We start from the raw sequence: 24,626 nt of genomic DNA, 5'->3' as shown, positions 1-24,626 counted from the left end.
AGCTCGTAAGTCGGTGGAAGTGTCGTGAAATTGAGGGCCGTCCGCCCCGTCCGTTTGGCGTGACAGCTGGGGACCGCGAAGTAGTTAATGAACAAACAAAAGAGATAAGAGAGAACTCTCCGATGAACAATGTTGACAAGAGTGGGCCTTCTCCCGAGATCCCCAGAACTCACCCCTGTTGAGCTACGCCGAAGCACGGTGAAGGCTTAAAGCCATTTGATTTGTTGACTGCTGCCGTTGTCTGGTTGCTCGAGCAACCCCGGGAGTGGACCGGCCGTATCAATAATTTTGGAAGGAGGCCAGATTCTATCGACACGCACATATGAGTTATGTCTGCCAACAACAAAATAATCATGCAGGGAACAGCACATCAAGTCGTGGTAGATTTGGGCTAGGATTCTCAAATCTTGCGACCGAGGATTCCACGTCAGCGCCTACGTTCCACATCGGCTTGTGATGTCTCTACTACCCATTACAAGGCCCAATCTAATCATGTATGAGTACCTCACGAAGTGGTCAGGTGTCATAGGCTCCGAACGATGCAAAAGTGTACATACGTACGTGAAGATATCTCGCAAATCCCATAAGCATTCAATCATCTCAAATAGGACCTGCAATACAGCAGACAAACCCTGTTGCAAAGGACTTACTTTGGGGAAAACATCAAAAACTCCGTCCGGTTGAGTCTATATCGACTCTTGCGCCAAAAACAAACGGAATCAAATAGCGTACTATGGACCCTCGTCCTCATCATCAAAACTAGGGAGAACAACATCCCAGCCGGGATCCGCTAACTCGAGATCGCTGGGGCTATCCGAACCGAGATCGCCTGCTTTTCGAAATCTGAACGCAACGGCCTGTCCGCTGTTGAGTTCGGCTGCTTTCAAGGTGCGGGATGCAGCTTTCTTCCCTGCCCCTCGCTTGGGAGCATCGTCTTCGGTGTTCAATGCATCCAGGCTTGTCCATCCCTTCTCCAGGTCATTCTTATCCACTGCAACGCCGAACTCGATTTCGGCAGGGTCGTCAGGAATTGGGTCTCCGTTGATATCTTCCAGACCGCGTGCTCGAAGTGCTTCGAGAAGCTTTATTTTGGTGGCCTCGATGGTCTGAGAAGGTGGGAGCAGCAAAAGTACAGTCGTTCTGTGCTTCTTGAACAGTAGGGTCCAGCTTAGAGGATCTGGTTGCGACTTTTCGTCAACCGAGTCAGCGTAGTTCCATATTCTTGAAAATATATCCGCATCCAAGAAGTGAGATGCCCGACTTACCATGATGTCAAGCTCTGTTCGCAGTTAGCAGGACGGTTCAGAAACTAGATAGAAAGCTCTGGCGGGGCCGCGGCTGTTGCGTTACGGAGCAGGGACCTAGAGGTTGGAGCGGAGAACGTCAAAAGTTCCCGCAAACACACCTCAATCAAAGATCTTGCCCCAAACTCAGGAGCTCTCAACATTAATTTAAACGCCACCTCTCCTCCTGGTATTGAGACTTTCTATTCCCTCAATCAACTGTCTGAAACGGAGGACTCGAATTCGCCGCTGCTTTCCCACAATGAACGCTGAACAGCCCTCCGCGACTCGCAGCCCGGAGTCTACGACCTTATACAAGATATTGCACTGGGACAAGTTTTTCGAGTCGGAAGCGCCGCCTAGATTGGGTATAGAAGTTGGGCAACGACTACCGTTAACCGCCATGTCTGCGTTCTCAGCCGGCCTGGCTATCGGTTCGATTAATGGAAGCAAGAAGGCCGCGTATCTCTTCCGGGCTGAAAATGCGCACCGTTTCCCTACGACGCCGACCGGGTGGTTCCAATACCATAAAACCAAGAACTACGTATCCATAGTTGGAGGTGTCAAGGAGGGCATGAAAATGGGCTTCAAGCTCGGCGCTGGGGCGTTGGCGTTCTGTCTTTTTGAGGAGACGGTGGACTACGCTCGTCACGATCAGAGAGACTTCATATCCACAGTGACGGCTGGACTATCATTCTCTGGGATCTACAGTCTGATAGGTATGTTTCACCTAATGTGCTCCGAGGAAACAATCTGATGTCTATATTTTAGCGCGGCACGATGTTTACACCGCGGCACGAACAACAAAACTGGGCTTGAAGCTAAGCCTCGTCTATGGACTGCTGCAGGATGGACTCGAAAGCTTGAAGGGTAATAGACCTGCCTATGTTGATTTTATGCTCGGTCAACGCTCTAAAATCGAATGAGACGCTTGAAGAGTTAACGCAGAGCCGAATGCTCGCCAAGCAATTCTTGCCAGCCATGTCGCCAATCATCTTGATTTAATACCTGACAGAAAGGCTAGGCATTGAGGTAGGGACATCGCACTTAGGGCGAGAAGACCTGTCTGCCTGGATGGATGAATTGAGATTGACCCCAGTTGATGAGTTTGACCTACTTTCCGGGCTACTCTACGCTGACAGCCAGACCCGGTTGTCCAAGGACACATTCTCGATCTTCGTGTCGGGATTGAACGTCAAGAACGGTTGCTATCGGGAACACGTTGGTGACTCTTATACACAACTAAGGACGAATACCACACACACGCCAAGACTGGCTTGTGGCGCCCTGGTCACTTTCTTTATTCCCCCTATCTATCTAACGTCAGGTGACTACACCCCCGCGACTGCCACATCACGGATGAGTGTCTTTACAAGTCCTTTCTCGTTTCATGCTTTACATACAATAAGATGCACAGTAAGAGAGGTACGGAAGCCAGTGTTTTGGGAAAAGCAGGTGCTGTAACCTGGTAGATTAGATCATCCTGAAACAAGTCTAAAGCGTTCGGAAGCATTCAAAAATAATCTCATGCAGGAAGTAGTGCAATGTGAGCGCTTCCTCAGGCACAAGAAATTCATTCTGGATCAGTTACTCCGTATGCTTCTTCGACCACAGCCACCGTGATCATGGGCAGCTTCTCAGACTTGGGCCCGGCCGTACTTGATAACGACAAACGGAAAAAAAAAAAAAGCAGAGAGAGCCAGGGGGCGACTGAATCAGACTCAAGGCCTCAGACCTGCAATTGAGAAGCGCCTCGGAAACCTTCTAGAAGTTCTTCAGAACGATCTATCTTACTTTCCTGGCGAACCCCTCCTCATGCCCTATTATTGTTCTTGATACTAACCACTACTACTTGGTTCTCTGCAACCTCTCGGGCACCAGCTCTCCTCCTCCATTATTACCTTACACTGTATTGAATCTTTATCTAGCATCAGTTTTTACTTTTTCGGAAAAGGATCATCTTATGCTGAGCTTTCGAACCGCATCCACTTCCCCCACGATCATCGTTGCTTCTGTCAGTCCGACCACGAGCGCGATAGAATCGCTCAAATTAATAGCGAGACACTCTCTGCTTCGGCATTCGCAATTAATCTCGCTCTCGCACGGATCACTGCATTTTTCTAGTACGCACTGCGCAGACTTGCTGGTGGAGCTAAATTGATTATTTGCGTTTGACGTGGGAGATCCCCGCCTCCAGAGGTATTCTCAGTCTGGCCCAGCTCCAAGCTAATGAATTGCTATACCTGCCCAAGCTCTTTTACTAACACAGAATGCTCGCTGTCAGTACCCTGCCTCCTTCCGATTCTCGACTTCTAGCCCACCGATAGCTTTGATTTCGCTCCTGGCGAACAGCGGTACCGGTCGGCTGCTCAAATGTTTGCTCGCTACTGACCCTCCCCGCGCCGTGGAACTGGGGATGCTCTGAAGCTCCCGTCATTCCAATACGTCATCCACTCTTCTCTGGGTCCGACGAATCTATGCTACCACTGCTTGAAGCATACAACTGAGTTTTCGTGTCTTGTGCTTCATACCTTACCGGAAAGCGTCACAGTCGTTCATCATGAGGCGACATGGCAGGAGCGGCGGAGGTTCAACCAAAGCTGTGACACCCGTCTCCGACACCGTATCGTTAATCCATTCATTCGATTCAATCACGAACCCCAATCGCCCGGTGCGCCCATCTCCATTGGCTTCGTCTAACATTCAAGCGTTGCCTTTGGACCTCGTCGACCGACTGCGCTCGTTTCCTCTGTTTCAATCGACGCCGGAATCGTTTCTCATCGAGGTCGGACAACACTTGCGCCCACAGCTATGCAATCCGAACGACTATATTCTGACAGAAGGCGATGAGGCGAAGGCGATATACTGGCTGGTACGAGGCGCGGTGTCGGTTACTTCTAGAGATGGGGAGAGTATATATGCGGAGCTTGAACCGGGCGCCTTTTTTGGTGAAATAGGTGTATTGATGGATCGGCCACGTACCGCTACCATTATCGCCCGTTCAAGATGCTTGTTGGTCATTTTGTCCAAAGAGGACTTCCGGAGAATCCTTCCTCGTTTCCCCGACGTAGAGCGGGCCATAAGGGACGAGGCCCAAGAGCGGCTGATGATTCTCGAGAAGAAAAAGAAGGAGACCTCGGTACCTTCTGCCGACCTCATAGATGCAGGTCGGAGAGGGTCCAAAAGACTACGCGAGACCTTTTCCCGTGATCTCTCGCTCAGTGAACAGAATGGTGCAAGCCTAAAGTTCGTCAATAAGAAACGCAAATCCCCCAGCCCGGGACTAGCTGATGGAACCTCAAGTGCTCTGGCGAATGGGCTCGTGAATGTACGTCTTTTGCTCAAGGAGCTGCCGCTCTTTGCTAGTCTTCCGCCGGATATCCTTCACTTTTTGGGTCTCAATGCGCAACCTCGATCATTTCCACCCTTCACCGATATCATAAAGCAGGATTCGCAAGGACGCGAGGTTTATTTCATTGTCCGTGGCGATGTGGAAGTCCTGAGCGAGAAGAAGGACTCCCGGAATGGGGGGCGACCCCTCCCTAGTACCATCGAATATCCTGGCTTCGAAGTGAAGGCTCGCTTGAAACAAGGCCAATATTTTGGCGAGGTGGTGAGCCTCTCTCTAGCACCTCGACGGACTGCCACTGTGCGCTCAATCAATGCCGTCGAATGTCTCATGATAAGTGGTGAAGTTTTAGCTGAACTGTGGGATAAATGCCCGCGAGATGTCCGCGAGCAGGTTGAACGGACCGCGAAAGACAGACTCAAGTCTGCATCAGATGGCGATGTTGTCATGGCCGAGGCAGGAGACACCGATGGATCTAGTCCTGCTGACGAGAGCTTCAAGATCAGGTCCGCTCGCAGGCAATCCATGCCGCTTTTGACACTCACCGAGACCGAGCTGGACAGTACTCAGAGGACACCAAACGGCATAGATGATCACACCGTACTACGACCATCTGATCCAGACCCTTTTCTCAACGTGGGCCTAGACAATGTTCGGCTTCGTAGTCGACGGGGTTCTGTCGCTCCGTTGACCCCGGAAGAGGCCACTCGAGATCAGCAACGTCCATCCCCAACCGAACCGTTGTCAAGCAGTTCATCGTTTCGTACCCTTTCAGGGACTCCAACCACACCAGTGCAAAAGACACGGCGCGAACCCAGCAATGATAACCGTGGGATATTGCCGGATAATGTACTCGTGCAGATTTTCCAGTATCTTGAACTTCATGATCTTCTTCGTCTACGAGCCGTGTCTCTTTACTGGTCTGAGATACTCAACTCATCTCCGGACTTGCTTCATTACTTGGATTTGAGCGTCTATAACCGCTGCCTCACCGACGACGTATTGGCGAAAGTCGTTTGCCCTTTCGTCGGCAACAGACCACGCTACATTAATATCAGCAATTGCTTCCATATTACAGATGAAGGCTTTAATAATCTGGTGAACACCTGTGGATCCAACGTTGCGGCTTGGAAGATGAAGAGCGTTTGGGATGTGACTGCGTCCGCTATCCTGGAGATGGCTCTTAGAGCGAATGGCCTGCAAGAGGTGGATCTGAGTAATTGCCGGAAAGTTAGCGACACGCTTTTGGCTCGAATCCTCGGATGGACCACTCCAGGGCCGTATAACCCCCCAGAGGAGCCCGCGAAGTCCGGCAATCCCGTTCTCAAGCCCACGTTTCTGACACCCACGGGTTCAGCGGTCTTTGGGTGCCCGGAACTTAAAAAGCTGACTCTGTCATACTGCAAGCATGTAACTGACAGATCTATGCATCACATTGCATCTCATGCTGCTCCGAGGATTGAGGAAATGGATCTGACACGGTGCACAACGATCACTGACCGCGGGTTCCAATTCTGGGGTAACGCTCATTTTACTAATCTTCGGAAGCTCTGTCTGGCGGATTGCACTTACTTGACGGATAATGCGATTGTATATCTTACCAATGCTGCAAAACAATTGCAGGAGTTGGACCTGGTACGCGAATCCCTTGTCCGTTGCTATAGTATGCTTGCTGACTCTTGTTCTTACAGTCATTCTGCTGCGCTTTATCAGACACGGCAACGGAGGTCCTTGCCCTGCAATGTTCTCAACTGAGATACCTCAACATGTCGTTCTGCGGCTCCGCCATATCTGATCCGTCATTACGCAGCATTGGATTGCATCTTCTGCACCTGAACCGGCTCTCAGTACGCGGTTGCGTTCGCGTGACCGGGGCTGGAGTGGAATCAGTAGCGGATGGCTGCACGCAGTTGAAGGCGTTCGATGTCAGCCAGTGTAAAAATTTAGTTCCCTGGCTTGAAGCAGGCGGAATCCAAAAGTACAAGGACAAAATATTTTTCGACATTGTTGCCGTGAACGGAAGGCTTTACCGATAGCGCGCGTTTTCTACTACTACCCCTGACATCCGCCTTTTTACATTGAAGACCGCTTCTCCTGGCTGGACGGAGCCCGTGGCCCCATACCCTTTCATACTGAGGTCATATATTGCTTGATACTGTCCTCCATCACGATATCCTTATGCCCCTCCGATTTCAACTTGGTTACAATTTTTTGCTCTGATGCATTCGTTTGAGTACTCCTGCTGGTTCTTCTCCGGAGTTATGGTACTTGTCTTCGCGGGTCTTTGGTTGGTCGCTGTCACGAACTTTGCCTGCATTGCCTTTAGTCTTAAAGCGAGTTGGCCGCGAGGGTTGACATCACGGCCATACACAGTCTTTTATTCAGTGGGTGCTATCTTTTTTTCTCCACAACTTCTGTCCAGGTGCACAGGGAGGAGTTTGGCTCTGACGCAGCAATACCAGCATATATCGGTTGACCTCTTGTTCATATTGCATGTTGGGACTACCTATACTTTTGGAGGCTTTACATGTATCTTAGATTTTTCTTTTCATTTCATTCGCCGCTGGGAGAGGAAAGCAACCCTCGCTTGTCCAGCCCATATTCTAGATCAAATGAAGCTCAAAGCGCCTAGTGAAACCATTCTCTTATTATTTACCTTGTGGTTTCGATTGTTTGGGTGTCGTTCATGTTTGCAGCAGCTGGTGTCGCGCCTAGTGTGTGCTCTCGTCGCTTCTTGTTCAAGTCCAGAAATGTCGACAAAGAACAGGTTCGTCGCTCCTTCATCGCCCCCTGCCCCAGAACTGACTCCTGATTCTTGGTGTCTTTGAGGAGAGCGGCAAGGCCATTGTCCGTGCCACAAGATTCCTGTTTGATCCCTTTCATGTCTACTCAAGCCTCTTTGACGTCCGTTTCAGGTCCTCGTTCAGAGGCTGTGGTCTCACGACTCTCGTCTATGTTCAAAACACTCTATACAATGAAACCGCCATAGACAATAGAAAGACTCTTGACAATGAAGACTCAACAGTTTCGGTTCGAGGAGGTTGTCTGTTTAATAGACACAGGTCTCCTATGGAGGCGGGCTCCCACCAGAACATTCATCACAATCATTCTCCGTCTTCAACAGTGAACCTGAGCACGTTTGTTGGTTCCAAGAAGTCTTGCAGCTTCTATTCCAACCTCCGCAGTTGAGCAGACCTGATCATCTGAAATGCGCAACAAGCTCTTCAGTATGACACCTCCTGGAGAAAGGCGCACTCATCAGGAGTCGGTCGCCAGTTCGAGAGACACTACTGAGCCTCCTGCTGACCCCCTACGGAAGCTACTACCGATGCTCCACAAGCTGCTGCAGCTCCGGTAAAGCAGGCTGCTACATCTGCTCAAGGTCCTGAGGGGAACGAGGCTTCACAGCCCCGGTCAAAGTCTGCGAATCGGATCCTAAAGCCGCTCAAACCACGCGTACAAGCACCTGAATCCAAGAGACGTGGTCAGGAGAACGCCCGAAATAGATCGAGGACCAATAAAGAGGAGTTAGGCCGCCTCATTAAGGCGGCCGGTGGTGAGCAGGATTTGAACTGGCCGGAACTGCTGATCGATAGGTACAAACACCAGAAACAAATCCCAACTTGCGATCGGTGCAGGGTAAGTCCAGCCAGGGAGGCAAACTCTTTCCTTTCCTTTGTCCGCGAAATATTGCTAGTGATGATGACGCTAACTACATCCTCTCTATTTTATTTAGGTTAAAGGCAGCGTTTGCAATCAAGATCCTAATGGCTGCAGCGCCTGTGTAAAGGCCAACATTCGTTGCACTGTCACAGACAAAGTTTCCCATGTTACTTGGGAACGTGGTACCGATGTTTCCATGAACATTGCAGCCGCAGATGCCCAACTACTGAGAAGGCTTACAGCAGTGGTCGAGGAACGCGACTTGCTGCGCGAACAAGTGGGCGCAAATCCCAATCTCCAAGAGCTCAGTCGAGTGCGGCTGGAAAACCAGCGACTTCAAAGAGAAAACGCGCGCTTGCAAAGATCCCTAACGGCCTTTACCGGGGTTCCTGCTAGCACAGAGAACCCCCCACCTGCTCGCCCTGCCAGCAATAGCAGCCGTTTACCTACCAATCCCGCCGACATTGACGATCCTGCCGAAAATGGCGACTCCCCACCTGCTAGCCCTATCGATGATGGCCTCCATTTACCTGCTTGTCGTGATAACAATGATGCACAAACAACTCGCGCGGGACGTCGTTCCTCACAGACGCCTGTTCATCGTGACGCCGGTAGGGATGATGCTCATCCTACTAACCAAGCAACTCGCCAGGAAACCCTATCCACGTCAAGGCCTGCTCGTCGCGATAACATTATCGGCGTCAGTCATCCTGGTCTCCCATATCGCTATATGAACATCGGCAGTGCCAATTCTGTTGAAGAATTTGCGAGTAATATCTTGACGACAATCGGGCTTCCAGTACCCGAGTGGGCAAAAACTCCTCCGAGCAACCCTTACACGCAGGCACCTGCGCGTCCCAACAACGGTGGGGGAAATGTCCCTACTACTAACCCGGCAACCCTCCCAGCATTTGCGCAGCCATCTACGGTCGAATCTCCTCCAAGTGCACCTCGTGAAGCGCAGTCGGCCGAGCCTGAGACGGCTCCGGCTCAGCAAGCTTCCCAGTCAGAAGAGATGGATTGGTCTGGTGACGTTGACAATGCCGTTCTAGAGCGAGACAACGACGATGAGGACTTGGATGAGAGGATGTGGGATCAGTGAGTTCTTTCTCTCTTTTCTGAGCTCCTATCCCCGCTTGTTCTCCGGCTAGCTTTGCTTGATATATGTTCCAGCGTCTGTAGATGTTCCCCTAAAGACAGTAATCTCGCATGTTTATGATTTGTTTTGTTTACAATACGCATTGCCCCAATCCAATCGAACGCCTTATCAAAATGAACTCGGTAATATACTTATAACTCACATTGTACATAAGGGTATTCCAGGTGTAAAGTACAACTCCGTATATGCAAAAGTCCCAAAGACAGAGAAACAAAAGCAAAAGATATCCGGAAACCAACGCCAAGAATGATCAGGTCTGAGCCAAGACAGAAAAGCAAAGACAAAAAAAAGCAAAGTCGCAATTGGAACTAATAACGCCCAGCGTTCCTCTTAACCCTAGAACAGCAGCAAATACCCTTGGTCTCACACCACTGACGAACGAACCCGGTGGCAACTTCCCTATCCTCATCGACAAGAGCAAGCCCTTCCGTATTCAACCAGGCAGTGAAATCTTCAAGGTAGACAGGGTCATACATGAGGATTTTCTCATGCCAGCTAAGCCGTTTCCTGCCGGCGGGGCTTTGACTTGAACTCTGCCGTGGCTGGGCACGTACGGCCTTGGTGATCTGTTCGCCTAAATCGGGAAGGTCGCTATCCGCTGAAACAGGTAGAGCTGCTTTGTTTTGTGCGGGTTTAGATTTTGGCTGTCGCGAGCGTGGTCGTGACGAGAGAGGAGCAGGTTTCCATGGGCTCTTTGGACTCGGACTCGACGGTATGGTAGAGGTAGGCAGTTCTTGGTGTTTCTGTTTCTGTTTTTTATTTTTAGTGTTGGCCTTTTCTCCTTGCGGCGGACTGCCTATGAACTGGCTCAAGATTGCGGTTGGAGAGTAGAGGATTTCGTCTTCGGAGTCTTGAATTTCTTCGACCTCAATGTAGGAGCGTTTAGGAGACCGATGTTGTTCCGGTCTCGGTATCGGTTTCGGTCTCGGGCTAGGGCTAGGGCTAGGTTGTTTGTTCTCCTTCACTGCTGCGGCATCTGAAGTCTCGCGATTGTCCTTTTTTGGTTGTGGTTGAGGGCGTATTCTCGCGGTTTCTCTTTGAGTGGCTGGTTTGGACGGCTTTGGCTCTTTCTCAACTATGTTCGCTTCAGATGCAGGAGGAGCTGTTGCCGTCGCTTTGCTGGCTTCATGGGTGCCGGGTCCGTGTTTCGCTATCCAGCACTTCTCAAGAATCTCGATATTTTTCTCGCGATTTTTGAGCGGCTTGAATCCATAGCTCTGGACCTCGAACGCCAATTGAAGGTCCGTCTTCCCCTGGTAATATGGCATTGGTTGCTGGGACGTAGCTCTTGGCTTCTTACATGCCGGTTTTTCAGCAGTATAGCTTGTCGCCGCGGGTAACTTGTCGTTGAGGGGGACATCGATAGAAGTCGAGGACTTTGCCGGGGGTGCGTCAAATGAACTGCTTGCAGTACCAGCGCTCTCACCTTCATCCTTCCCTTGCTCATCGTCCAAGAACGAAGCAATGGGTATAGATGCATCAAGTGAATTCGATACTTGATCTTCCCCGTTTTCCCTATCGAGGGACGACGCAATAGACTTAGTTGCTTCGGGTGAGTCCACAAGGCTAATAACTTCAACATCAGCCACCTGCCCTTCTGCGTCCCTCGCCGCAACTGACCATAGGTTTCTTCGGGCTGCGAATCGAGATATGACAGTGGATTGGCGCGCATTCCTTGAAAATAAAGCCGTGTCGTTCATTGATTCCTTCTCTGACTCCTGAAGCGCGACCTGGGTATCTTTAAGCAACGTGGGAGAATCTTCGCGCTCCAGCTGGCTGCATGTCCCAAAGACCAGGACCTGCTGGTCTAACGACTTCGTCGCCTCCTCCGGGGGCCATACTGTCCTAGGTACTTTGAACGCCGTGTTTTCGTCCGCCTTCTTCTTTGATTTGCGGCTCTTGGACTTCGCTCCTGTTGTGTTTTCCGCAGTCAAAGCTGGTTGATCTGATGAATCTGCGCGACTCGTGGATATACCGGAGTAGGAGGCTGTCACACGAGCGGTCAATGTTGTTAACCGTTTTGCCTTCGGCTTCGTCTTATTGCTGGGCTTAGAAGCTGCAGATAGAGAGGCGTCCACTTCACTACTATGAGCGGCGTCGTCTTCGTATAAAGGTTTCGATTTTACTGGTAGTACCCTGTGATCCACAAGCTACTCGTAGCGGTTGATGTTAGTTTCAGCACTTCGCTAAAAGAAATTGAGTAGCATGATACCTCTATTCGGCGACGCTTCGTCGGTTCAATATCTCCAGGAGCCTGATCTCTGTCCACTGCCGATCCCGTACCATTATATTCATACTCGGAGAGCAATGTACCGAGGCCCTGTTGTCCATTTGTAGCGTCATCCTGACCTTCCAAGTCAATGATTAGGTCGTCCGATTTCTTTGTCGGAGTCCAATCCGTCCTCCTCTTCATAGCAATCTCTGACTGTAAGTCATGTGTCTCATTTTTCTCACAGCCGTGCGTGTCTTCCTTTCCTGCACTTTGTTCGCGCGTAGTCTTTTCACCATGAACCAACTTCGCGCCAGTTGCCTTAGGCTTCGAGGGCCCAGACTTGGTGACTTTCCCAGATATCGTTTTGCTCTTCAGTTTCTCGCCTCCAACTCCGCCGTCTTCCTTTTTCTTCCTGGTCCTTTTGGGCTTCGCCGGTGCATTTTCCTTATTGTCCGCATCCCGGTGATTTAAGCCCTGCACTTCCGCCTGCGGTGCACTTTTAGCCTTTCGTCCTCTCTGCTTCGGTTTATCCTCAGGGATTGGGTTTGCATCTGCCGCCGGTTCCTTCTTTTTTGAAAGTACCTCCGCTACTCGGTCTGTTGTTTTGGCCTGACTGTATGGAGGTGTGGAAAAGAATCTTGAGCGAGTCGCAGGTTGAGAGCGTTTGGATAGCGAAGGTAATGGAGATATGGACGGATCACGCAGTGATGTTGCCTTCACATCTCCTAGCGACAGCGGCGGAGTACAAATAGCCCTGTTCTCTGGGGACGAAGAGAGCACAATGAAATCCGTTGCGGTCCGCATTGTAAGGCGAACGGGAGGTAGGTTGTCAGCGGCGCATATACAGTCAGTAAAGAGAAATATCACAAGGCGCCATGTTGTATGCTTGCAATTCCAGTTACAGGCCGAAGTCAGCAGGAATTCTAGAGATCGGAGTGGCAATCGATAAGAGCGGAGTCAACAACCTTGGCACAGACCAACTACCGTTTTGGGAAGATCCTGTAGACCGGGCAACCAATGGAATGTAGAAATGCCCCGCACAGCGCATACATACTACTGGTCTACAATGATGTACAAGAGGTTTCTACATGGATTGGGAGTGGCCTCGTCATGGCTATAGTTGTTGTCGAGCGATTCCAAGTTATATTTGCATGTCCAAAACGTGAGCCCAGGAGACACTAACCGCACGCCCGGTTTCAGCGGTGGTATGCGTCTGGACCAAGTGAGCACACATGATGTAAGCCTGGTCGGCACTTCGATCATCGCGAGGCTGCGCGGGGGTTCTGGGAGTGGTTTCGAGGCTGTACTCCGTACTCGATAGCGCCGCAACCAATTTCCTCGGCCTGTTCTCGGCTCACGGTGTGCAAGTTGAGTGGTTGAGATATCGTGGTATCAAAGCCAAATGTCTCTTCAAGTCGCTCCCCGCAATGCCATCGCTCCCAATATAGATAGCTCGAGTTGCCTCTTCCCTTCATCAAGTGCCCCGTTCGCTTGCTTTGAGGTAGCGGACGGCAAGGAGCCCAGTTTATATGCTTTCTTGATCTTCGCTACGTCGGAGAGCTCTGCAAGTGCTTCATCATCAAATGGCAAAAGCGTCCCCTGGACATTCTGTGCTAGATGTGCAGCAACAGACTCATGAGTGATATCCGGAGTCACGGAGACCTTAACCACCAGTAAGTTACTGGTGGTGTCGTTTATGCCGAACTTCCTAAAAGAGTCGGCAATCTGACATCGTCAGCCCAGAGAACATGGATCGTTGCGGTTTAACGTACGTTATTCGTGGGGCTGAACGAAAAGACAATTTCCGAATGGATATTGCGAGACTTCAAGCGGGCATTCAAATAGTCATTGACGGCACGAAAGACAGCTGAGAGAGCATGCGCTCGAGAGATGACCTGATATTCAAGGTAAGCGATGTCCAATGACAAGACATTCGCCGGGTCGATTGCACATACCATACTTGCGTCAATAAATGCATACTCAAAGTCCGCATTAGCTGACAGAAGCTGCTGCCTCAGGGAAGCAGCATTTTGTACATCTTTAAAGAGTGCAGCATGGACCTCTAGCGACGAGGGGAGGTGGGGTAGATGAATTGTTTCTAGGGACGGTGACATCTCAAGGAACTGGATTCAGGATCGCGAATGACTTGAGAGCTATGTATTGGTAATGAGAGAAAGTGAGCCCGAAATTTCGAGAATAGAGACCGTCCGCTATCACCGATGGACTTTTTCTATGAAGCTTCAAGTCAACCCCACGATAGACTGCCGGAGTTAACAAACTATGCCCGAGAGTTAGTCACTCAGTCATGTGATTGATGACTACACTTCTCGAACGTTCGGGTCACCGTAGTCAGCAAAGTGATATCACTGGCCGGTAACCCTCAAATACTCCCGAGACTCCCAGCAGAGAGACTCTGTTGCATCCCCAGATCTTGCATCAGCGTCGCATCGTCATTACGAACATGGCGTTTTTCTTGCGCCGGCCCTTCGCCGTACCGACGGCCCTCCGTCAGTTGCCAAAATCCGCGAACACCGCTCGCTTCATCCACAGCTCTCCTTTCAAACCCGCTCAACCCAAGCCTCTCAGTCCCGCCTCTTGTTCCGTCTTCGCCAAGTCAAGGCCGACCTTCCAGAATGCCTTCCGTCGCAACTACATGCAGCAGACCGCCAATGCTTCGCAAGGAGAATTGACCTCTAAACTGATCTATGGCGCGGCTATCGTTGGTGGAACTATCTTGGCGGCGAACTTCGTCTTCAACCGCGAGACTCGGGAAGATGGCGGCATGCCCGCCTTTGAACGTGCCTACCTGAACGAAACCTTCATGCACACTGGACTTGGTCTTGGAATCATCGGTATCGCTGCTCGGACTCTGCACACTAGCGGATGGTCTTACCGTCTCATGGCTACGAACCCTTGGCTTGTTGCTGGTGTTGGACTTGTTGCCAGCATTGGAACTATGTATGGAACTTTGTACACCTCGCCTAACAAGTAAGTCGAACATCGCCTCAATCTCTCTTGGTCCATCTTCTGACTATTTTATAGCTACGTTCAGAAGTACGCTCTTTGGACCGGTTTCAACATCACCCAGGCTGCTCTCCTCGCACCTCTCATGTTCATGCACCCCGCTATTCTCGCTCGCGCTGGTCTCTACACCGTCGGAATGATGGGCTCCATTGCTTTCGTCGGTGCCACCGCTAAGCAGGAGAAGTACCTGTACCTGGGTGGTCCTCTTCTTGCCGGTGTGACCATTGTCGCTCTCTCCGGATTTGCGCCTCTTGTTCTGCCCGCCACCGCTACCCGTGCCCTGATGTGGTCTGAGAAGATCTGGCTGTACGGTGGTCTTGCTGTCTTCGGAGGTTTCACTCTCTACGATGTCCAGAAGATCCTGTACCACGCCCGCATGTCTGAGCGGGGCCTTGTCCAGAAGGATATTGTCAATGAGTCTATTAGCCTCGAGCTGGACTTCATTAACATCTTCATCCGCATGGTCCAGATTCTGGCCCTGCGAAACAACAACCGGAGGTAGAGACCATCTGGGATTTACTAGCATGTTTTAAAGAGCCATTATGAAGACCCTCTTCGGGGCAAACACCTATGTTGATTACTACTTTGGAATCGTTATTCATGGCGCATTATTTTGGGGGCGTCACTTTCATCTCAATACAAATTGCTATCGGGCTTGCCGTCGGAGGAGGTATTGAATACAATCTCCACTCACCTAGCAGAAAAACAATAATACAAAGATAAGTTAAGTTATATCAGCTGACCTCTTTTGAGGTCTTCTATCGCTGTAAATCTACAGATAAATTCTTGTCGATCAATGCAAATCAGAAAATTGCGAGGGAAGCAAGCCCTAACAACCCCCAACCCAGCAGTACGCCGAGCCCACCACTAACCCAAACACTGCTAGAAACCACACCTCCGGACTCCTTGTCCTCCTCAGACCCAGGCGGCGAGTAAGTCTTATTCACAAAATCCAAGTAAGTAACCTTCTCTCCGGCATACCCACAGAGTCCACTGCCCCTCATCAACGACTCCGGAAAAAGCACCCTCGGCTCGCCCTTGTCCATATCAAGCGTCAACTCCCCCATATCATTCACGGTCCAAGTCTTACAACTAAGCACATCTCTCACGACAACAGAAGGCTGGAAACCATTCATCATACGGATCGTATACGCCCCGCTATTACTACCCTGAGTGGAGAGGACCATGATAATCTGCCTACCCTCGCGGCCCTTTCGAAAGGCCATTTCCGAGGAGCCGCGGTAGACTGGATAAGTATTGTAATTGATGTAGTAGTCCGGGTCAATTTGTATAGCGTGTTTGCGAATAGCGTTGAGGGCGTGGATGGTGTTGTAGAGAGGGAAAGATGTATTGTAGGCGGAGGGCCAGAGGGCTTCGCGGTTGTAGGGATCTGTCGAGCCGGATAAGTGCTGCTCTTGGCCTTGATAGACTATTGGGAGGCCATCGAAGAGGATAGTGAAGGTTAGGATGTTTCTAGCGAGCTAGGTTAAGTTAGTTAGGGCTCCGCTGGCGGAGCAAAAGAATGACTTACGTTGATGTCGTCTTTCAGACTTGCAAAACGAGGTAGATCGTGGTTCTCGGAGAATATCGTTAAGCCGGTGACGCTGGGACATCTGTTTTTCATTGTTTCAACTTGGTTGGGGAGAGATTCTGTATCGCCGAGAGTGAAGGCGTCGAGGAGCGCGAAGTAGATGGGGTAGTTGGTGACACTGGACATTATATTGTCCTGATAACCGCAAATGATTTCAACAGATCGCTCGTATACCTCTCCGAACATGAAAATATCGGCTGATTTCTCGAATTTCCCTAAGAATTCTGGGGTGACGTGCTTCGCTGCATCTATACGAAGCCCGTCGATGGAGTAGGTTGCTACTATTTCCTGAATCCACATCTCAAGTATTGTTTGGACTCGCTCGTCCTCTGTGTTCAAGTCCGGTAGCGCAACGATGTTATCTCCTGTCCAGCAGTATTGTGACTGGGGATAATCGTTCCAATTGTCAATCCTGCAATAAGGATGGTAGAAGCTCTTATTATTGAAAGGATTAAGAGAGGTATAGTCGATGTCTGTTGCTGGATTGCCCCCATTTAAAGTATAAGCCATGTTGTTTATGACCGTGTCCATCATGAGGAGCATGCCCCTGTTGTGAAGCGCTTGGCTCAAGTCTAGCAGATCCTCATGTGTCCCGAAATGGGGGTTCAGGGAGTACATGTCCTGGGCCCAATAGCCGTGGTATGCTTCGCCATACTTGGCTAGCTTTTCAACGTTCTTTACTATCGGAGAGATCATAACAGCGTCGAATCCCATGCCCTGGATGTAATCAAGGTGATTTATTGTCCCTCTCCATGTTCCACCGCAGTATAGCGCGTCCGCGAGGTTGCAGGCATGAGTGGTCGATCCATCGGTGCGGGCAAATCGGTCAGTCATAGTTTGATATACCGATCTCGTCTTCCAGGAGTCGATATGTGTGGCGAGCGCTGGGGTAGCCGATGCCCCGAGTGTGGCGGCGTAAAGCCATGACAGCAATTGTCTAGAGGTTGGCATCTATTCGGCTTGTGGAAACAAACAGACGCGGGTACCTCTATATCTTTGGCACCAGATATCAATGCGCAGAAGCTCAAAAAGACGGATGACGGCGTAGAAAGCGAATGACGAAGCCGAGCTCACAAACGTGGTGCCTTCATAGGGATAAAACAACCCTTCCCAGGAGTTGGGCCGTTGGGAGGTTAGAGCCGGGTGGGTTCCAGGGGTGCGCTTGCTTGAAGCAGAACTATATTAAGTGTCCGGGGCGCCATGGTATGTTCACGATGTGCCTGCATTATGCAGTGCTGTTTTTGGTTAGATTCCGAATATTGGTTCAGAATAGAACCTCTCGACTTGGTCGTCATGAAGATATGGGGAAAACAGCTGGCCGAGTTGCGAAAGGCCATCCCAATGTGGCTGGTGATAAGGTACCTAGGTCTTGAAACAGTTCATTTAGTTAGACTAACTGTCCAGTATTGTCCAGCAAATGAGGTTTGAATCTCATTTATATCTTATGCAAGGAGATTCTGCTGGCTCGTGCTATCGGACAATACCCTTGTCTTCAATGGAGATAGACCATTCTGGACAGCTTCCCGTTGTTCTTATTGCTCCAGACTCCTAAAATACAAGAGTTGAGTCTAACACGCTATGCTATATGTCTTGTCTTCCAGACTGATCAATATTAAACCCAAGCTGTTCTCCAATAGCCAGAACGCCTTTACATGCTGGGTATCTCAAACATCGCCTGAAGTGAGACTTCAACCAAACTTGACCTTTACATCCGTTTCTGCTGCTTTTGACCATGGACCAACTGTCGCTCGTACAATAAACACACAAGCTGCACTCTAGTGGCAGAGTAGTCCTTGCTTCTGCATGGCCCTCTTTGCTGCTGCTTTCTTCTTCTCCATAAGATAGTGCATCTTCATTCCTTCACCGGAAGGCACCAGGACGACGGGCTCTTCGAGCTTCGCAGGCATGACCTTGTTCTCGATGGCCATCCAGTCCAGACCCGCAACACTTGGCTTGTTCCTCAGCTTGACCATGTGGCACCAATTCTCCGGCGTTATGCGCTTGAACGTCTTCAGGACGAGAGCAACCGTTTTCCAGCCCATGATACGATCCGCCGGCAGAAGTAGCTCGAGATTCTGCTGGGACCACTTGCATGAATAGAAGTCGTTATACAGTCTGCTCTCAAGTCGATTGGACGAGAAGCCTTGGACTTTCTCCTTGAATATCACTCTGTCTTTGCCCGTCGCGGCGCAGAACGAGCTCTGCATTCGGAACGATAGGAGGAGCGAGTTGTCGGCGAGGCCTTTCAAGTTCACGAAGTCCATCATTCTCGATTTGAGGAGGAGGGCAATTGAGTAGGAGGCTTTGGCCATGGTTGGGTCTCCGATTGTTTCTCGCAGCGTCATGTCGTTTCCTATCAGGTCGAACACGACATCAAGTTGCGCGCCCGCTTGATGAAGTCGACGGAACTCGCTGGAGTTGGAACCACGGATAACAAGCTCAAGCTTTGGGAAGGGCTTCTTTGGGCGTGGATGGCAGAGGCATTTTGGATCGTCACTGTGTTGCAGCGTCCTTGTCAGTACTGGAATTGCAATTCTCTGGAGTTGGGAACTCACCACAACATATTGCAAACTCTGGGTATGATCACTCTAAAAGGACTGTTTTCTATTGGGAACAATGCTTTTTCTGGCTCTGAGAGATGTGCTGTGAGGAAGTTGGAGCTGAAGTTTCTTTTCTGTTGCTATGGTGGGTGGCCGGGAATCACATATTCACTTTGAGCAGGTTTCTGGAACACAACATTCACTGATGAGCTAATAAAAGACATGTCAGTGAATGCCCATGGAGCTATCACAGCGCAACCTCTGGAGATGGACCGTCTCCCATTTCTATGGGTGATACCTGGAGTGTTGACAATCAGATTATCGAAGCTTCGGGATCACCAGAGATCTGCCAGATTCTCCAAGGACAAACATGTTCATCCTACGAATCAGGGGTCCCTAAGCAGATGAACAATGCTTACAGCTACCCAGTAAAGGAGTCATCTACGTTGTGTTTGGTCCTCTGGTATTCTCTCTTACCCTGGTCTGTAAACAGAGCTCAAGTTATTGCTGCCCTCACAGTCATCCATGGAATCCTTGTTGATTTGGAGTATAAGCAAGAGTACTCCATACAAGTCTACATGTATTCTGCCATGTGTGCAAGCTCTGTAAGTCAATACTCTCATATCTTCTCCATAAATGTAGAATGTTACTGTGATTTCATATACAAATAGCACGAATGTCAATCAGGAAGAACATTGATGAATTAAACCGCTGTTTAAAACACAAATCCCACGCCCTGATGCAAATCGCTGTATAATGTTGAGGTCTATCTACGGTTACTTTAGGCACAGGTTCTCGTGGTGAATGTCAGAAGAATATATCTACTAAGTAGAGTTTCCGAAGTACATATCGGCCCGCCGAACCCTCTTTACACTCCAGTTTCTAGCCACAAAAGCAGCGTAGTAATAAGATGAAGATGTCTTCTAGGCCATATCTTACTACCCAGCTCTTAATTCTCAATTTCAAATTTGAATAGTTGTTATGTCTTGAAAACACCATTCATCTGCAATCCAATACTTGCCGATTACATAATCAGTTTCGGCAGGTTGAGCAGATCCGTCGCGACTCAACATCCAGAGTCCAGTCGCCAGTCCACTCAACTCACCTCGTTTCTACCCCGCGATATCCCAACCAGAAGAGAAGAAGCAATTTGATACCGCCATAATGTCCGGAGAAATGGAAGTCGACCCTCCCGTCTCGCAAGAGCAGACCGAGCCGCAGACCAGCAACGGTGGCACCGATGCACGAACACAAACTGGGGCTGTTGCCGTTCGCAGTATCGAAGGATGGATCGTGATCGTGACAAACATCCACGAGGAAGCGTCGGAAGAAGATGTGACCGACCTTTTCGCAGAGTATGGCGAGATCAAGAACTTCAGTCTGAACCTTGACCGCCGGACGGGTTACGTGAAGGTAGGTTTATTTCATATTTCTTTGGCCCCTGGAGCTTTCTGTCCCTTAAAGTGAGTTCGAGAAAGTGCTAACGGTTCTTCCTTACTCAGGGTTACGCATTGATCGAATACTCGACGCTACCGGAAGCTGCTGAAGCAATCAAGGAATTGAACGGCTCAAAGCTGCTGGATCAGACGATTGAAGTCGACTACGCATTTGTCCGACCACCGCCATCTAACAAGGGGAAGTCTGGAGGAAGAGGGGGCCGAGGAGGGAGGAACCGCAGCAGGAGCCGTGAGCGGAGTCGCAGCCCCGGGGCTGAGAACGAGAGGGATTAAGATGCCATATATGATCACTCGTCGCTGTTTTGGAATGAACTTGCCGCGCTTTTTCTTTTCGCATGATTACGCTCAGTCAGGGCACGAGATATTCTACGGCTTTCATTTCGATATCAAGGCTCCACCGAGAGCAAGCGGCCGTGGCCGGCAGCATCCCTTGACCTCACCAAGAACACCATCAAAGTTCAAATCGAAACGGTGCTGGGGATGTCTGCCGGCGTCATGCATAGTGGTTGGTTAGGTATGGACGATCCATTTGAATCTCTTCGCTTGCTCTCGCTGACAGGTAACATAGACACCAACAGTTCCACTTTCACCAGATATCAAATTGCCTACAAACTACATGTGCTAGACTCGGGAATCTCCGCGTGAAATTTCCGACAATACAAAGTGTCGTGTGACCTGGATTATGGCTTATTCCCTGAACCCCGCACCCACTCTATACGAGAAACTCTGTAGCAAGCTCAGTGTAACTGGCGATTGTTCTCCTCTTGAGGCATGGCATCGCGCACTTCTGAGGCTCTGGGCGAATGAGGCGCTGTACTGGATTACCCCATATTTTTCTGGCGCACGTGGGGACTGGGGGAGCTCCCGCGTGATGCTATCGCCGTCTGCCAAGAACGTTCAGTGTGGGTGTAAATGTAGACAATAGAGCGAACAGCCTCAACAAGTGGAACTGGATCTGTATCCAAAGTAAACTATAGTCGAAGAGCTTTGACGAGCATTCCACCGTGCGTCGCATCAGGCGGAGCATTCTCACTGACGTTGAGGAAGGGACGGCCGGGCGTCTCCAACCTTCCTTGGAAGTCTCCCCGCTTCTCGCATTTCAACCCTGCCCGCTCCTCCCACACTCTTCTATGCACGACGTCCAGGGGAATGCATTGAATTATGTGATATTCCCCTGATCCCATCACTGGACCGGGTTGCTTTTCCTTCCCCATTCTTATTATATCTTATGCGGAGTGTCTGACGTCCGTCTCTTATCGGTCCCAAGGTTCTCTTATCCTCGCTGACGCCATCGGTCGTCTTCCCCGACTATCTGTCGAATTGGGGAAGCAAAAGATAATCTTATCTGCAATGGCACCACTTTACAGAGCGCTATGGAGCGTTCTATCGCTCAGCTGTCTGCTGGGGGCGCAAGCGCGTGTGCTCGTACAAGACGCGCGGCCGCAACCCCAGCTCTACGACTCCCAGGATAAGGACTCAAAGCAACAGCCGCTTGGCTCGGCCCCGTACAAGCAGACCCTGCGCGATCTGATAGACGCTCTCGATGTCATGCAGGACGAGTACTTCGTCCTATACGAAGGCACATGGCCGACTGGCAATGATTGGACCAGGGCTGTGCACGGGACGCATGTGTCAGCCACTCTGGCGGCGTTGACTGCATCTGCGAACGACGAACTGTTGGGGAATTCGTTAACGGATGACAAGGATGAGGGCGGGAACGAAACAGACAATGCCAATGACTCCATCACCGAGAACTTCTTAGCGCTTGAGAACCTTGTCGGTCACTTCTTCGCGCAGGTTATGACGTACTATTTCGGAGAGAATGCACTGGGGCTCAGAGATCAGGCTTACGATGATATGTTGTGGGTTGTGCTGGGATGGTTGGAGAATATCAAATTCCAGAGGCTGCATTCTGATCTGCATTTCGAGGGACAAGGCTCGTCCAGGTCTGGTGGAAGGCCGTGGCATGGGACACAGTTCCAAATACCAGCTGCGCATCGGGCACGGATATTCTACGAGCTTGCGTCGAAAGGGTGGGACACGACAGTGTGTGGTGGTGGAATGATTTGGAACCCGCATCTGGGCGCGTATAAAAATGCCATCACGAATGAACTGTACATATCGTCGAGCATTGGGATGTATCTCTACTTTCCTGGCGACCCGATCGATGCACCGTTCGTTGCTGCCGAACAGTCGGAGGACGGCCTGCCGCACGATCCCTCCTATCTTAAGATGGCGCAAGTGGCCTATGATTGGCTCAAGCACTCCAACATGACAGGAATCTACAACCTGTATGCTGATGGGTTCCATGTCCGCGGTTACCGGGGCCCTCAGCATCCAGGAACGGGCAAGTGCGACGTGCTCAACACAATGGTGTACACATACAACCAGGGCGTGATTCTGAGCGGACTTCGCGGGCTTTGGTTGGCCACTGGATCTGAACAGTACTTAGCCGATGGGCACGAGCTCATTCAAAACGTCCAAAGGGCAACTGGGTGGCCAAACATTTACGACCAGCAATGGAAAGGCCTAGGCCGTGCAGGGATTATGGAAGACACATGCGACTCCAACGGTGACTGCTCTCAAGACGGCCAAACCTTCAAAGGCATCTTCTGGCACCACTTCGCCGAGTTCTGCCGACCCTTCCGCCCACAGGAGGAGCGTTTCCTCCGCACCCAATCCTATCATGACTCGAGCTTCAAGCAGACCTATGACTGGCATCAAGAGCTCTGCAGCACCTACCGCCCATGGATCGAGTACAATGCCGAGGCGGCACTCGTCACAAGGAACGAGAAGGGCAAGTTCGGCATGTGGTGGGGAAGACGATACCGCGAGATCGACGAGTCTGTCTCTACCAGCGATACATTCTTGCCGGTTGGCGCAGTGGATTACCGCAACCACCCAGATACGTTCTGGTCGGGGAATACGGCAGCTCGGAATTCAACAACTGAGGCGGAGGAAGATGATGGTAAAGTGCCAGAGTATAATGATCGCGGCCGGGGACGCACCGTAGAAACGCAGTCTGGGGGAGTAGCGGTGCTCAGGGCTTTATACCAGTGGAAAACGGCCGAGTCTCTGGCGGGCGATGTATGACAACACGCTGCATTTTTAGCACCTGCATGGTACTTTGGCAGTCTATGCGTAAATGTACGGAGGACTATTATCATTATTACTACTACTATCCACATAAACAAAGACATCCGTTCTTACCTTTCGTGCTCATAACAGCTGTATCTGACGAACTAGTCTCATACGAATACACACTCGCAAAGCCCATACATAACGGGGGGTGCGGGGATCCATTTTTCAAGAACCGTTCGGCTGCCGAGGCGGATTGCCTACTGGACGCCATTACCAACCCATCGGACCACGTTGACGAGCTAACTTAGAACCACACTCTAATCTCACTTATTATGACCAGGGCACTATATTGAACACTCATCGAACCCCAAAAACGACCTCCTCTCGTTGGTCCGAAGAACTCATCCAAGGAATCCGCCCAGGTGGTCGGCTTTGTTCGGGCGATCCTTCGGCCGTGACCTAGGCGTAAGCTAGAGTGCACACAGGGTTAGGTTTGGAGAGTGGGAGGGGACTGGGACGGGATCCTTGTCGATAGACTAGCCTGGATCAAGCACCTGGTGGCATATAAGGACGAGATTGAAATTGGATTCAGAGTAGGGCTTGCGGAGGAAGGCGTATACTAGGTAGATATGTCTGCATATCGATCAAGACTCCGTTGCCCTGAGCGATCCAACCGAAGGCTGCGGGATGGAGATGCGCTATCAGGTCGTGGATTTGTAGGTAATGATAATATTATCGTGCTGATAGTCAAAGAGGGTGTGCCATCAGCAGGCATATTTAGATATTCCGCATATCATAGGAAGCGATCGGGTGGGATTCCTACGGCGTAGGACAGAATACCGGGAGGAAGAGGATAGGATAAACACCAGCCGGGGGAACACAGATCAAATCTCGTCCAATCAGTGCAGCACACTTCATGGCACCAATAGTGAGCAGGGGCTCTACTCAATATGTGCGTAAGATGAGTGACTGGCATCATATCTCTCCAAGATCAACCGCACTGACACTGGAACGCTTAGTTGTCAGATCCACGGACTCGAGTACGTACCCGAGTGCCAGTGCTGCTGTGGCTCTGGTCAGAGCGCAGGCAGGCTATCCCCGATCCCGCATCCCGGTCATGTTTGATACTGGGCGCTTACATTCGCCAACTGACATCAGCGACAGCTGTTGTCCTACATGAACGCACTCGTAGACGACTAGACGTAGTCCAGTGTCCATAGTTAGCACAGCAGATTAGGCAATCAAACACCGGCACGGCAGTTACCGA

The 24,626-nt window shown here is 50.5% G+C and overlaps 11 protein-coding genes across 11 annotated transcripts; 6 read left to right on the top strand and 5 right to left on the bottom strand.

Moving 5' to 3' along the window:
* Nucleotides 1-731: 731 nt before the first annotated feature.
* Nucleotides 732-1,268, bottom strand: BDW74DRAFT_176895 (uncharacterized protein; the record flags this gene model as incomplete). The annotated part of the gene is made up of 1 exon (XM_073728756.1): nucleotides 732-1,268. One exon carries the CDS (start codon nucleotides 1,266-1,268, stop codon nucleotides 732-734), a length of 537 nt encoding a protein of 178 aa, XP_073585304.1.
* Nucleotides 1,269-1,404: 136 nt separating this feature from the next.
* BDW74DRAFT_135036 (uncharacterized protein) lies at nucleotides 1,405-2,242 on the top strand. The gene is made up of 2 exons (XM_073722371.1): nucleotides 1,405-2,002; nucleotides 2,055-2,242. Exons 1-2 carry the CDS (start codon nucleotides 1,546-1,548, stop codon nucleotides 2,207-2,209), a joined length of 612 nt encoding a protein of 203 aa, XP_073585303.1. The 5' UTR covers nucleotides 1,405-1,545; the 3' UTR covers nucleotides 2,210-2,242.
* Nucleotides 2,243-3,686: 1,444 nt separating this feature from the next.
* Nucleotides 3,687-6,760, top strand: BDW74DRAFT_135039 (cyclic nucleotide-binding domain protein). Its single transcript, XM_073722372.1, has 2 exons — nucleotides 3,687-6,267; nucleotides 6,324-6,760. Exons 1-2 carry the CDS (start codon nucleotides 3,844-3,846, stop codon nucleotides 6,666-6,668), a joined length of 2,769 nt encoding a protein of 922 aa, XP_073585302.1. The 5' UTR covers nucleotides 3,687-3,843; the 3' UTR covers nucleotides 6,669-6,760.
* A 1,423-nt stretch (nucleotides 6,761-8,183) lies between these two features.
* On the top strand, nucleotides 8,184-9,567 carry BDW74DRAFT_150706 (uncharacterized protein). The gene has a single exon (XM_073724057.1). The coding sequence runs from the start codon at nucleotides 8,492-8,494 to the stop codon at nucleotides 9,395-9,397; it is 906 nt and encodes a 301-aa protein (XP_073585301.1). The 5' UTR covers nucleotides 8,184-8,491; the 3' UTR covers nucleotides 9,398-9,567.
* On the bottom strand, nucleotides 9,541-12,522 carry slx4. Its single transcript, XM_073722370.1, has 2 exons — nucleotides 11,667-12,522; nucleotides 9,541-11,604 (listed from the first exon to the last, which is right to left on the bottom strand). Exons 1-2 carry the CDS (start codon nucleotides 12,468-12,470, stop codon nucleotides 9,763-9,765), a joined length of 2,646 nt encoding a protein of 881 aa, XP_073585300.1. The 5' UTR covers nucleotides 12,471-12,522; the 3' UTR covers nucleotides 9,541-9,762.
* A 253-nt stretch (nucleotides 12,523-12,775) lies between these two features.
* Nucleotides 12,776-13,905, bottom strand: BDW74DRAFT_150701 (EKC/KEOPS complex subunit CGI121/TPRKB). Its single transcript, XM_073724056.1, has 3 exons — nucleotides 13,622-13,905; nucleotides 13,439-13,561; nucleotides 12,776-13,391 (listed from the first exon to the last, which is right to left on the bottom strand). Exons 1-3 carry the CDS (start codon nucleotides 13,778-13,780, stop codon nucleotides 13,077-13,079), a joined length of 597 nt encoding a protein of 198 aa, XP_073585299.1. The 5' UTR covers nucleotides 13,781-13,905; the 3' UTR covers nucleotides 12,776-13,076.
* Nucleotides 13,906-14,057: 152 nt separating this feature from the next.
* BDW74DRAFT_135019 (Bax Inhibitor family protein) lies at nucleotides 14,058-15,411 on the top strand. The gene is made up of 2 exons (XM_073722369.1): nucleotides 14,058-14,654; nucleotides 14,709-15,411. The coding sequence occupies exons 1-2, from the start codon at nucleotides 14,128-14,130 to the stop codon at nucleotides 15,190-15,192; spliced, it is 1,011 nt and encodes a 336-aa protein (XP_073585298.1). The 5' UTR covers nucleotides 14,058-14,127; the 3' UTR covers nucleotides 15,193-15,411.
* An 82-nt stretch (nucleotides 15,412-15,493) lies between these two features.
* Nucleotides 15,494-17,115, bottom strand: BDW74DRAFT_176888 (alpha-amylase; the record flags this gene model as incomplete). Its single annotated transcript, XM_073728755.1, has 2 exons — nucleotides 15,494-16,171; nucleotides 16,222-17,115. 2 exons carry the CDS (start codon nucleotides 17,113-17,115, stop codon nucleotides 15,494-15,496), a joined length of 1,572 nt encoding a protein of 523 aa, XP_073585297.1.
* A 941-nt stretch (nucleotides 17,116-18,056) lies between these two features.
* On the bottom strand, nucleotides 18,057-18,844 carry BDW74DRAFT_176887 (uncharacterized protein; the record flags this gene model as incomplete). The annotated part of the gene is made up of 2 exons (XM_073728754.1): nucleotides 18,057-18,777; nucleotides 18,840-18,844. 2 exons carry the CDS (start codon nucleotides 18,842-18,844, stop codon nucleotides 18,057-18,059), a joined length of 726 nt encoding a protein of 241 aa, XP_073585296.1.
* Nucleotides 18,845-19,985: 1,141 nt separating this feature from the next.
* BDW74DRAFT_176886 (RBM8 family RNA-binding protein) lies at nucleotides 19,986-20,551 on the top strand (the record flags this gene model as incomplete). The annotated part of the gene is made up of 2 exons (XM_073728753.1): nucleotides 19,986-20,234; nucleotides 20,324-20,551. 2 exons carry the CDS (start codon nucleotides 19,986-19,988, stop codon nucleotides 20,549-20,551), a joined length of 477 nt encoding a protein of 158 aa, XP_073585295.1.
* A 566-nt stretch (nucleotides 20,552-21,117) lies between these two features.
* BDW74DRAFT_134436 (putative glycosyl hydrolase) lies at nucleotides 21,118-23,452 on the top strand. The gene has a single exon (XM_073722363.1). It carries the CDS (start codon nucleotides 21,629-21,631, stop codon nucleotides 23,369-23,371), a length of 1,743 nt encoding a protein of 580 aa, XP_073585294.1. The 5' UTR covers nucleotides 21,118-21,628; the 3' UTR covers nucleotides 23,372-23,452.
* The last annotated feature ends 1,174 nt before the right edge of the window (nucleotides 23,453-24,626 follow it).

The sequence above is a fragment of the Aspergillus multicolor genome (genome assembly GCF_047715735.1).
Source record: "Aspergillus multicolor strain CBS 133.54 unplaced genomic scaffold BDW74scaffold_8, whole genome shotgun sequence".
Lineage (NCBI taxonomy): Eukaryota > Fungi > Ascomycota > Eurotiomycetes > Eurotiales > Aspergillaceae > Aspergillus > Aspergillus multicolor.
This window is presented reverse-complemented; position numbering and strand designations above follow the sequence as displayed.